General features: G+C 51.8%; 1 protein-coding gene across 4 annotated transcripts in view; it reads right to left on the minus strand.

The window, feature by feature from the left end:
- The window catches only part of NPHP4 (nephrocystin 4), a 140,157-nt gene that overhangs the window by 120,223 nt on the left and 6,418 nt on the right, over positions 1–13,516 (minus strand). For 2 of the 4 annotated variants that reach the window (XM_057555484.1, XM_057555476.1), the window contains exons 3-5: positions 7,628–7,799; positions 7,258–7,431; positions 14–166 (exon numbers count right to left, since the gene is read on the minus strand). In XM_057555484.1, the coding sequence (XP_057411467.1) occupies positions 14–166; positions 7,258–7,392 (288 nt within the window). In that variant the 5' untranslated portion in view covers positions 7,393–7,431; positions 7,628–7,799. The remainder of the gene's footprint in view (positions 1–13; positions 167–7,257; positions 7,432–7,627; positions 7,800–13,516) is intronic. The other 2 variants (XM_057555489.1, XM_057555481.1) reach the window with 2 other exon arrangements.

Raw genomic sequence — 13,516 nt, forward strand, 5'->3', positions numbered from 1 at the left:
CCGCCACGCCCACCTCACTGAAGACGATCCTGGGGGGCTGCCTGCAGAGCGGCTCCACGGGCCTCGCCGAGCTCTTCCACGTCCTCCCGAAGAAGTGTCGGTAGGTCACATCAAAGAGGGACACTCGCAGGTGGCAGCCCACCTCCGACAGCGCCTCCAGCACACCCTAGGAGACAGAGGGACGGCCCTGAAGGGTCCTCAAGGTCACGAGCCTCCCAACAAGTGCTGACGGACCATCCACGGAGAACTGGGCCACTCGGCATCCATCCCCCGGTTTAGGTCTCAGTTCCTTTCGGGGAACTACCTCTCTCCCACAGCCCATGGTCCTGGTGAGGTTATGAGTCAAAGTACATGGCCCTCCCCTGGCCAACCAGAGGCTGGAGTCCCTGGGCCCAGACACAGGCTGGAGACTCACCCAGAAGCAACGAGACACAAGAGGCCGGAGCTGCAGAGACAGACACACATGATGCCATGTGGAGCCAAGAAACAACAAGTCCAGGTGACACCATGTGAGATTCTGGATCAAGCCACAACTGAAGCTTATGCTAACTATGGGTTTGTCTTTATGTGAGTTAACAAATTACCTCAAGCTTAAGCTATTTTGCATGGATTTTTGTGTTTTGTTTTACCATTTACATCCTGATAGAACCACAAACTAAAAACTCAACTTGCCAGAATTATTTGGGGGTGGCGCTGGGGTATGAGCAAAAGAAAAGCAGACATTTGAGAACTGAGAAGTCACGGCCACAAATACAGACAAGGCACCACACACTATAAAGCCCAGCCCTTTCCCCAGAGCAGCACCACCTACAGTGAGGTTCTGCCTGGGCCTTTAGTGCTTTTGTGACTGGTGCAGCTGGCAAGGGTGCAGCTCTTACTGTCTGTCCCGGGACCAGGAGTTCTGTTTTCCTCTCATGTGATCATTTGGTAAACATTATTTAAGCATCTATTCTGTGTATCACTGTTCTAGGCACTAGAGACACAAAAAGGAACAAAACAGACAAAATCTCCATCCTTGGGGCTCACATGAAGAACAACGAAAGTGGGTGAGGGGAGATGGGTGGGTTGGCTCTTTGAATAGGACGGCCAGGGAAGGGGCTCTGAAAGATTACGTCTGAACTGAGAACTAAGGGGGTGGGAACCAGGAGTGGACCTGCGGAGAGTGAGCCAGGAAGGAGGCGGCTCTGGGCCAAGAGAGCTGGGTGCTCAGGGACCAGCAAGAAAGCACCCTGACCATATGTAACGGCGGCGTTAACTACTTTTTCTCACTTCCTGTGTTCTTAGTGCTCTGACTGCTGGGGCCTCCCTCATGGGGAGAGACTGCCCCGCCCAGGGCCAGCTAATTCCTAGTGACAGTAAATGACCTGCCTTCCAGTCCATAACCCCACCCGCCCCCTACCTGGCTCACACTCCAGGAGACAATATCCTCCCACCCTAATCATCCCGGGCCAGAACCAGGCAACCAGGTGCAGCCCCTCCACCCCGGCAGCCACTGAAATTACTCAGACTGGCCAGTCCTAAGCGTGTGCATCTGCTGACCCGGCCTCGCCCATCCCTTCCCATGAAAACCGCTATACAGGCTCTTGCCCAGGCTCTCCCCTCATCCCACTGCCTCCCAACCGACCCAGCTGCTTCCCCGTGTGGCCCTGCAGGGCGTGGTGCAGCCCCTCCTCTGGGGAACCGCGAGGACGAAACCATCTTTCAGTGGCAATCGTTTCCTGCTCTGCTGGTCCCACCAGAACAAAATAAAAACAAAAGCCCAGGTGTGTTTTAAAACAGAACGCCTGTAGGATTGCATAAGGGGTGCGGAGAAGGGGCTAGGGCCGCCCATGCAGGTCTCACAGAGAGTGATTTGAAGCCAGGTTTCTACTCCAAACTGGAGGAGAAACCAGGGAAAGAGCCTGAGCAGAAGTGACACCACCTGATTCGAGATTCTATGAAAATCAGTCCAGTGTGAGATGATGGGTGTGTGAAGTTGCTGGCGGAATCCTTCCACAACCCACATGGACGCCCAATCATCACGCTGTACGTTTCAAGTACCCTACAATTTTATTTGTCAATTATATGTCAGTAACACTGGAAAAAGGAAACCACTCCAGCTCCACATGGGGACGGGAATGTGGGGAGGGGACGTGAGGAGGCTGCTGCCGTCACCCAGGCAGGCGGGGGTGGGGGGGCCGCAGGTGGGACGAGGAGTGGGCACGTTCAGGACGTCTGTGAAGGAACTGCCCAGTGACCCTGGCGACGGCTGGACTCAGGATGCGAGGAGCAGAGAGGCAGGAAGGAGAGGCTGGCGGCCGCCTGTCTGCCCAGGCCTCCCGGGTCTGGCAGGGGAGTCCCAGCCCCTAGTGAAAGATGACGGCTCGTCCCCCGTCCAGAGCAGCTGGGAGAGAGGTGGTGTCGTGTGTGAAGGTGGCGAGGATGCAACAGGTCTGGGGGGATCCCAAGCCCAGGCCCTCTCCCATCTGCCCCCTCTCTCAGCACCGCCCCACACCCCCCTCCCTCCCCGCCGCCCCCTCTGCTGTGATCGCTCCCTCGCTTCCATCAGGCCCTGACCAGGGAGGCCTTCCCTGACCCCCGCCATCCAGGCCCCTGTCCTCCAACCCCACTTTCTGTTTCCTGTGTCCATCAGCTGTCCGTTTACATGCTGGTGGTCGGTCACCCCAACCTAAATGTCAGCTCCAGGAGGACGAGAGCCTGGAATATCCTCCTCCAGCTCCATCCCTGGGGCTGGGGACTAGACCATGCCTGGGGAGGTGCTCAGTGTGCACACCTGCCCAGGGGGCCAGGCCTCCCCTCACAGCCGGTACCACCCAGGGCACCACCATCGGCCCCCTCCACCTCCTCACCACTCTCTCAGGGAGGGGAGATCACCAGCCGGGACCTGGGGACTCCCGGATCTCCCCTGCAGACTTGGTCTCCTTCCCGGAACTCCACACCCTAACCACCTCCTCCACCTCTCTGCGACTCTGTACCCAATTCTACTCAGGTCTAAGTTTCTAGGTCCGTCTCCCCACGCTGGACCGAGAGCTCCATGAAGACAGAGTGTGGGGTGGTCACCCTTCTGTCCCCTGCACAGTTCCAAACACACAATAAATACCAAATTGAATTGAAATAGCCATCCCAAAGGAAAGTAATCAACGTTCATGGTAAAATTAAACTAAACCAAAAAGGTAACTGAATAGTAAGAAAAACATACCAAAATGACTAATAAAGTGCCTTGAGTTCAAAATAAGCATGTAATATTTTCAGCCAACACCTTTCACAGGGAAGTCTGCTATCATCTAAAGCTATCAATTCTCAAATTAACTAAAATTGCACAAATTTGTAAGATGACCTTAATTTTGAAACAATTTATTGCTAAAAAATACCAACTATCGGGGACTTCCCTGGTGTCGCAGTGGTTGAGAATCTGCCTGCCAATGCAGGGGACACGGGTTCGAGCCCTGGTCTGGGAAGATCCCACATGCCGTGAAGCAACTAGGCCCGTGAGCCACAACTACTGAGCCTGCGCGTCTGGAGCCTGTGCTCCGCAACAAGAGAGGCCGCGACAGTGAGAGGCCCGCGCACCGCGATGAAGAGTGGCCTCTGCTTGCCACAACTAGAGAAAGCCCTCGCACAGAAACGAAGACCCAACACAGCCAAAAATAAATAAATTAATTAATTAAAAAAAAAAAAATACCAACTATCATCTGAGCCTTCAGTGAGTCATAGTAGTAATATCAAAGATCACTGATGACACATTACCATAACACATATAATAATAATGAGAAAGTCTGAAATATTGCAAGAATTACCAAAATGGAACACAGAGACATTAAGCAAGCAAATGCTGGAAAAATGGCACTGATAGACTTGCTCCATGCAGGGTTGTCACAAACCTTCAATTTGTAAAAAATACAATAACCGCAAAGCACAGTGAAGTAAAGCACAATAAAATGAGGTATGCCTGTACCTTTCTTCTTTTCTAAAGTAGTCATATAAAGCTATAAGTTTCCCTCAAAGGACTACATTAACTGCATCCCACAAATTTTGATATATTCTTAAATTATTCAGTTCAAATTATTTTCTAATTTCTCTCTGAATTCTTTTTTTTATGAATTTATTTATTTTATTATTTTTATTTTTTGGCTGCATTGGGTCTTCGTTGCTGCGCGGGCTTTCTCTAGGTGTGGCAGCGGGGGCTACTCTTAGTTGCAGTGCATGGGCATCTCATTGCGGTGGCTTCTCTTGTTGCAGAGCACGGGCTCTAGGCACGCAGGCTTCAGTAGTTGTGACGCATGGGCTTAGCTGCTCCGCGGCATGTGGGATCTTCCCGGACCAGGGCTCGAACCCGTGTCCCCTGCATTGGCAGGCAGATTCCTAACCACTGTGCCACCAGGGAAGCCCTCTCTCTGAATTCTTCTTTGACCCAAGGGTTAGTTAGCAGTGTGCTGTTTAATTTTTCTACCATTTGGGGATTTTCTAGGTATCTCATTGTTATTGATTTCTAATTTAATAACATATTAGTCAGTGGACATATTCTTTGTAATTTCAATCCTTTTAAATTTCTTGAGACTTATTTTTATGACCAAGCATATTATCTATCTCCGTAAATGTTCCGCATGCACTTGAGAAGAATGTGTATTTTATTTGTTTGGTGTGTAGTGTTTTAGAGGTGACAATTCGGTCAAGGTGGTTGGTGGTGGTGTTCAGATCTTCCAAATCCTTATGATTTTTTTTCTGGGGGGGGGGGCGGTCTATTTGTTCTATCAATTATTGAGAGAGAGTAAAAAGTCTCCAATTATGAAGGTGAACCTAAATGTAGTTCCCTTTAGTTCTACAAATTTTGCTTCACAGATTTGGAAGCCGTGTTATTGGGTGCCGGGCACAAAAGAGTTATCATAGCAGGCCAGTTATGCTTTGAAAGGCTGGCTTACAAGCCTGGCCCTTGGCTAAGAGTCTGGGAACGTGGGGTTCCCCACCACCCTAACGAATAAGAATGGCTCCTGGTACCTAAACTGCTTGTACAGAGTGATTTATGCTGAACACCTGCTTTCCTTCTGGGACTCTGGAATCTTGGTACGTGCTAGGCAGAGGGTGTCTACATGACCAGTTCCCAAGAAGCCCTGAGGTTTTTTAGCGCCTGTGGGCACTGAGTCTCTAACGAGCTTCCTTGGTTGGCAGCATTTCACAGGTGTTGTCACAGCCTGTTGCTGAGGGAATGAAGTGTGTCCTGTGGGATTCCCATGGCAGACGACCCTGGAAGCTCACACCCGTTTCCCCCCATATGCCTTTCCCTTGGCTGATCTTACTCGGTAATTTTTCACTGAAATAAATCTTTCCTTTGAGGATGACTATGTGCTGAGTCATGACAAGTCCTCCTCCTAGTGTATCACCGAACCTGGCGGGTGCCTCTGGGGGCTCCCGACATAGGTGCATACACATTTAGGACTGTCACGTCTTCCTGATTACCATCATCACTATGAAATGCCCCTTTATCTCTAGAAATATGCTTCGCCTTGAACTCTACTGTCTGATATTAGTATAGCCACAAAGCTTTCTTATGCTTAGTGTTCACACGGCCTTTTTTCCATCCTTTTCCTTTCATACATATGGTCTGAAGACATCCACTTTAGGTTTACAGTGTGATTTTTTATAAACAACTTATAATTGGGTTTTAAATGAAAACTTTTAATGCGTGACTCGAGATCATGAAACCACTTGTAGGAATCATTCCACAGACATACGTGTGCATTTTTTTAAATGATGTCAATGAAGTTACGCATTGTAGCAATGTCTGTAAAAGCAAAGCCCTGGAGGGAGTCCAACCGGTCATCAGCAAGGGCCTAATGAATGGATGACGGGTCATCCACACAGGAAAAGCTATGCTGTCTTAAGAAAGAGTCAGAAATTCTTCATGGAATGACATGAACAACCTATAACACATATTGTTAAGAATATTTTTTAAGATATAGAACAGAATAGAAGCTATCATTTATGTAAAAAAGAGGAAAAATACATACAACTGTATTTATTTGTTGTATTTGCTTAGAATTTCCAGAAAGTTGTACAGAAAACAGGTTAACACTGGCTGTATCTAGGGTGGGACACGGGTGCCTTGGGGACTTCATGGGACAATACACTTTCCCTGTGCGCCCTTGTGGATTTTGAACTATGGGAATTACCTTTTCAAAAACAAATTAAAATGAATTAATAAAGTAAAATGGGAAAATAAATAAAATCTCCTTTTGCAAAACTCCTAAGAAAGAGGAAACTGCTGTCCACTATCTCGTGAGCTCCTGGAAGGCCAGGACGGCTGCAGCCGGCCTCCCTAGGTTGGAGTCCCAGCTGGCCGGCTGGAGCTGTGTCACCCTGGGCAACCAAGGTCACCTCTCCCGGGTTGCCGCCTCTTCTGTAAAACAGGGGTAATGATGCCACCTACATCTTGGGGTTGTCATGAGGACGAAGTGAACTAACACAAGTAAAGCGCTCAGAAGTAAAGTAGTAAGAGCAGTAATCACCACGGCACCTAACACAGTGGCAAGCACACAGCAGGTGCTCCATCAAAGGGTTTGAAGTGATGATGCAGGATGGATGTGAGTGATTTAATAATAGACCCAGCGCTCCGACAGCTTTGAGTGCCTGGAGAATGACCCTGCCAGCTGCAGAGGAAGAAGATACAGTCTTGCCAAGGCACATGCTCACACTGGCAGGGCTGGATCCTGCCTGTGCGCCCCCCCCCAGGACACTGGGCCTCCCTAGGACCATCCAATCATGTGGGTGGTCTGAGGAGGCACAGGAGCGCCAGCTTCTCCGGCAGGTTCCCGGGCGGCTGGAGGGCACAGGTGGACGCAGAGCCACAGAGCAAGGGCCTGAATGTGCACAGGCGGTGGCACCTCCCAGGCACATCCAGGATGCCCAGAGCCCCGCCCCTGCTGTTCTGACTGCCAGGCCGAAAGCAGGCCACGCTGAGCCGCGCACAAGGCCACCTCCGGCAAACAACGTGGCCAGCGAATAACCCAGGAAATCGAATTACCTGGGTTTTTAGGTTGCTCCACTGTAGGCAAAAAGCAGCCTTTAGCCAGGGTCAAAAGTGCTGACCGAGTCGCTGAATCACAAATCCTCTTTGCTGATGGACCACTTGACCTCCGAGTACTGCCAACGCCCGGGGTGATGGGTACAGTGCAAGACTCAAATAAACATGTGAAAATCAACACCATCTCAGGTGAGAGCAGTGACAGCGTGCATTTGACAGTAAAGAACCAATTTCTTTACCTGCTTAATTAGCGGGCCATCAAGCCACTTCAGGACACACTGAAATGCCGTCGATTCCTTTAGAGGCTGGCGTGCTCTCTGTGTGTGGGGAGGGACCAGCAGGTTTTGGTCAAAGGTCCTGTGCCAGTCATGCATTCTGCCAGTCTGAGGGTCGCTGGGGGCCTCTAGGACTACCTGCGGCATTCATGTTCAAATAAAGAAAAGAGTTATGAGGGCCAAAGTTCTTAGAGCAGTTCTGAAAGCTTCCTACCTCCCGGGAACCCCAGGGAAACCACCACCCCTGCAACCCGCACTCTGCCATCCCACCCTCTAGCCCCCAGGGCAGCAGACTGGCGCCCACGCCACCTTCCCCTGGCCAACCAGAGCACACCTATCCTGGCCTCAGTGACTGGTTTAGGGACCGGCACGTGCTTTGTCCAGCTGTGGAGGTCGAGCCCTGCACAAGGGCACCAGGCCTCGGGAACCAGGGCTGTCTTAGAGCGGCTTGGGGCGCATGACCCACTCAGAGCCAACGAGAGGTGATCTCAGCGCTTCTGCTGGTTCTGTTAGGAGAAGAAAACACTCTTTCCCGTGGCCTTCGGAGCAGAGAGGTCATCAGCCTGAAGCTGCCCAGGGCACCACAGGAGCAGCTACCTTGAGACACATACAAAAAGGCAGGCAGAGCCAGAGCAAGGCCAATGGGTCCAGATGTCACCACGAGAGCCCTGGCTCAAGGGGACCCTGAAGTCCGGCACCCAAGACAGCTGAGCTACATGCAGTCTTGCTGGTGAAGCCAGGTGGGGACAGGTTTTGAGGGCTCCGGGTGTCTTGGCGATCTGGCTCAATAAGGATGTTACCTGCCTTCCAGCAGACAGGGATCTGAACCTTCTCGAGAGACTGTCCAGCTGACACAAAATCTTAAGCTCTTGGCCTTGAACAGAGGCCGAATTCTGTATGCTGAAACGGCAAGCAAGAAGGCACGGGGTTTGATCTTCTAAGACAGCAGTTTTCTGAATGTGGTTCCCAAACCCCTGAGGTTGCCCAAGGTGGTCAAGGGCTCCACAGGGTCAAAGCTATTTTCATAACCTCCAGATGCCACTTGCCTCTTTCACTGGGTTGGCATTGGCGCGGGTGGCGCCGAGGCAGTGGTGGGTGAAGCTGCTGGGGCCTCGTTACGCCCTGAGGCAGAGGGCACCACACCCCACCAGCCATCCTGTGCTCTTCACCTCTCACGGGACAAAGTTCAACAGCTTCACCTAAGAACGTCCTTGGGGAAGCTGTGAAAACTATGGATTTTATGACGTCTTGACCCTTGAGGATGCGTGCTTTTAACATTCTATGATGAAACGGGAAATACACGAAAAGCATTTCTGCTGCCAGATGAAAGACAATGGTCACCCCGGGGTGAGCCGGGCATGATCGCTGGGCTGAGGGCTGAACTGGCTCCTTCTTTCACTGAGCAACACCATTCTTACTAAAAGAACGGCTCACAGACAAACCATGGTTTTTCAGACTTGGGTGCTTTGTAGACAATCTCTCAAACGTGAACAAAATGAACCTGTCACTGCAAGGAAAACTCGTCCAAAAAATTGAGCTTTCAGGCAAAATTCAGGATTGGGAAAGTCTGTACCCTCCACTGTGAGCCTGACAGCTGCATACTTCTTTAAAGACTTTCCTGACGAGATGGGTAGTGCTGGTAACGAAAGTGATCTTTTGAAATTGTGTGATTAGATGTGTCAATATTTGGAAGATCTGCCTAACTGAGAAGCGGTATTTTCTGAGTGAACAAGCACGATGATGTAAAATTCTGCACGGATGAAAGATCCACCCAAAGTGCGAGGCAGACCAGAGGGTTTTAACCTAACACTATGAAAGTTCACGAACAGGGTGTCAAACTCCGCATGCAAGACACCCTTAAGAAACAACCACTTGTGGATTTGGGTACAGCACCAAAGCAGAACATCCACAGTTCTCTAAGGGCCTACTCCCTTATCTGGGTGAGGCTGGATTTCCTTCAAATACTTCAGCCGAAATGACCCATCACAACAGAGAAGCCTGTACCAGACCAAGCAGTCCTCAACAGTCTGTCAGCCGGATGTTAAAGGGATTCACAAACAAGCAAAACAACCCCACAGTTCTTGCTCATGTTTTTGTTTCGGAAAACACAATTGGCTTTCATTAAAAAAATACATCTTTATGTTAACATGTAACAGGTCTACTGTTTTTAAATGAATTAATAACACTGTAGATATTTCTCAATAATAAATATTGGTAGATATCACTCAAGTTTTAAAGTTATTTGGAGTTCTCAATCATTTTTTAAAGCATAAAGGGATCTGACACTCAAAAGCTGGAAAAGGGCTGCTCTACAGGGACCCAAAATTCGAGGCTTCGGGCAGCCAGCCCACCTCCACGCTCACAGGCTGTGCAGGGAAGACAGGGGGTCTGGGAGGCACGGACGTGACCGGCCCCCAAGCTGCTCTCCCACACCCGGCGGGCCTCGGGGCGGGGCCCAGCCCCCCACTGGAATGCCACTCCCACCCGGCACCCCCTTGGGTGGGCACACCCCTCCGCCTCCAGATCCACACTGTTACCGTATGAACAGGAAGGCGCACACATTGGTTAGTTTGGGGTTTTTTCCTTTGTAGGTTATATTTGTCTACTCAACATCCCTTGTTTTGTGGAACGACCCTCCCCAGTTCCGGCCAGAGGGCTTCAGCGACGGTCTCAGAAATGAACCTATGACACACACTGGGTGTGTCTTCCCTGGGACTCCAGCCATGCCGCCCTCTGGACAGGCTGTCTCTCCCCCAGGCCAGGAGCTGCCCAGGCCGGCCTGGAGCCCCAGGGGCCACTCTGCCACCCCAGGGAGAGCCTAAGGTAGAGGCCAGCCCAGGGGAGGCTGGTGGAGATGGAGGGTGGCGAGGACGGCCCTGCCGGCAGGACCCAGACCTCCAGGTGGAGAGAGCCTGATGGAAGGCAGCCCCACCCCGACCAGAGCTGAGTTACAGGAGCCGTAAAGGCCTGTGGAGGCCTGTGGCGGCTAAATAATGGCCCCCAAAGACGTCCCCATCCTAATCCTCAGAACCTATGAATGTTGGACTTCACGTGGCAAAAGGGACTTTGTGGGTGTGATCAGGTTAAAGACCATGAGATGGGGAGAGTACCCGGATTACCCAGGTGGGGCTGCTATCGTCACAAGGGTCCTGATGAGAGAGAGGCAGTGGGGTCAGAGAAGAGGCCAGGCGAGGCAGAAGCGGGAGAGACGTGAAGACGGAGGGAGGGACCACAAGCCAAGGAATGCAGGCGCCTCTTGAAGCTGGAAAAAGCAAGGAAACCGATTCTCCCTAGAGCCTCCAGAAGGATCACAGCCCTGCCCGCACCTTGACTTTATCCCAGCGAGACTGATTTCGGACTTCTAACCTTCAGAACTGAAAGAAGAGAAATTGTTTTCAGTCCCCCAGTTTGTGGTAGTTTGTTACAGAAGCCATGGGAACTCCTACAGGTGTCCATGACCTGTAAGCAGAAGAGGTCTGACCAACACCCAGCAGGCCTCTGAGCACTTGTCACCTGTCCTGTACTGATCTGCTCACTGGCCCACTGCTTGCAGAAGGGAACCTACTGTCCTGTGGCCTTGGTACCAGGCTGTCCATCAGGACTCAACAAATTCAATCATGAAATTTAAGTTTCAATAAACTTGACTCCCAAACATTTGTTTTTCAGGAAAATGTGGTTTTCTCCTTGACATTAGTTATAAAGTTGGGACGTTTATCCTTAGAAAGCGAGTGCATATCTACAGGGAAGCCCTTCCTGCCTTGGGAGCACAAGCAAAGCACACACGGCAGGATACCCTCTGGAAGGGGCCCCACCAGCCCCACACCCTGCCCCGCGGTGTTTCCCGAGCCCAGGACGCAGCCTCCTTTGCAGGGCGCTCCAGACTTTGCTCCCGTGCCCCAGATTCCTGCGCCAGTACCTCCCCGCACTTCCCTGAGGGAGTGGGACCCAGCACCACACTTGGCGGGGAGCTGCTGCGGAGCCCTCCTGCTACGGTCGCCCGGGCAGGGGACGCACAACAGGATGCCCCAGGCAGCACCAGCAGGAGATGCACCGGCACAAGAGGCAGCTACTCGGAAAGGCAGGCCACCCAAAATCAAAGAACTGAGACGGGCAGGTGCAAGCAGGCAGCAACATTCCGAGAGGGGGACGGAAGGGAGGTGACTCCTGAGACACAGGCTCCTGGGGGTGGGAGCCCAGACGGTCCCAGGGGCTCTGAGACACGCAGAGCTCTTGCCTTCCCCCACCCCCCCACCCAGAACGGCTCTCACCCAGCCCTCACTCCTGTCCACTCCGCGCAGCCCTTGCTTCAGTTCCTCCTGGACACCACGTCCGTGCCACCCCCCAGCCCAACAGGCGCACACCCCGGGGTGACTCCTCCTCTTCCTTGAGAAGTCAGACCAGGAGCCACCTCCCCAGGAGAGCACCCCCATCCCCCACACAGGACCCTGCCACAGAAGGCACCCCGCTCCACCAGGCTCCACCAGGCTACGTGGTCCCGGTCGTCCTGCAGGACTGAGCTCCACGAGATCAGGCCTAGGCCCTCAGTGAAAACTTTTTTAGTGATTCAGTAAATCATTAAGTTATGCTGTGGAGGAATTAAGAAGGCTGTGGAGGAAGGGCAGAGGGGCCTTTGGGGCTAGATGAACAGAAAAGGGAAAACTGGGAGGGTCCCATGCTTTGAGCCCAAGAGAAGGGTACAGTGGGCTCTCCGGAGGGGAAATAAAGAAAATGCACCAGCTTTTATTGAATCCTTATCGTGAGCCAGACACTCGCAAACATCTTCATATTCATTATTCCAACATCTCCGTAAGGTAAGTACCATTACTGTCCCCATGTTATAGATGTGGAAAGTGAAGCTCAGAGGTTAAACAGCCAGTCTGAAAGCACACAGCCAGTCACACTCACATCAAAGACGTTATAGCCATGCCGGCCCTCTGCCCACCAAGGCCAGGAGAGGCAAAGGAGCAGAGGCCCTGAGGGCACAGAGAGGGCACTGGTCCAGGACCGGGCTGATCCTCCCTCTCCTCTCAGACTTCTGGAAAGTCTCTGGCCCTCCAGGTGTCTGCTTCTCATCTACAAAAGGAGCGGCTGTAAAGTTCCCTGGAGGTCTTTGCTTCTGCAGACCCGGTCAACAAATATTCACCAAGCACTTGTTCTGTCCCAGTACACACACCATGAAGCGGACTGTCAAATGCCCTGTCTTCAAGAATCTAAATATCCAGTGGGACAAAAACAAGGGGGTGGAGATTGGTTCAAGATGGCGGCGTAGGACGTGTGCTCACTCCCTCTTGTGAGAGCACCGGAATCACAACTAGCTGCTGGACAGTCATCGACAGGAAGACACTGGATCTCACCAAAAAAGATACCCCACATCCAAAGACAAAGGAGAAGCCACAGTGAGACGGTAGGAGGGGCGCAATCAGAGTAAAATCAAATCCCATAACTGGTGGGTGGGTGACTCACAAATTAGAGAACACTTATACCACAGAAGTCCACCCACTGGAGTGAAGGTTCCGAGCCCCACGTCAGGTTCCCAACCTGGGGGTCCGGCAACGGGAGGAGGAATTCCTAGAGAATCAGACTTTGAAGGCTAGCGGGATTTGACTGCAGGACTTCGACAGGACTGGGGGAAACAGAGAATCCACTCTTGGAGGGCACACACAAAGTAGTGTGCGCATTGGGACCCAGGGGAAGGAGCAGTGACCCCATAGGAGACTGAATCAGACCTACCTGCTAGTGTTGGAGGGTCTCCTGCCAAGGCAGGGGGTGGCTGTGTCTCACCGTGAGGACAAGGACACTGGCAGCAGAAGTTCTGGGAAGTACTCCTTGGCGAGAGCCCTCCCAGGGTCCACCATTAGCCCCACCAGAGGGCCCGGGTAGGCTCCAGTGTTGGGTCGCCTCAGGCCAAACAACCAACAAGGAGGGAACCCAGCCCCACCCATCAGCAGACAAGCGGATTAAAGTTTTACTGAGCTCTGCCCACCAGAGCAACAGTCAGCTCTAGCCACCACCAGTCCCTTCCAACAGGAAGCTTGCACAAGCCTCTTAGATGGCCTCATCCACCAGAGGGCAGACAGTAGAAGCAAGAAGAACTACAATCCTGGAGCTTGTGGAACAAAAACCACATTCACAGAAAGACAGATAAGATGAAAAGGCAGAGGGCTATGTACCAGATGAAGGAACAAGATAAAACCCCATAAAAACAACTAAATGAAGTGGAGAT

Source organism: Balaenoptera acutorostrata, chromosome 1, assembly GCF_949987535.1.
Source record: "Balaenoptera acutorostrata chromosome 1, mBalAcu1.1, whole genome shotgun sequence".
In the NCBI taxonomy this organism is placed as follows: Eukaryota; Metazoa; Chordata; class Mammalia; order Artiodactyla; family Balaenopteridae; genus Balaenoptera; species Balaenoptera acutorostrata.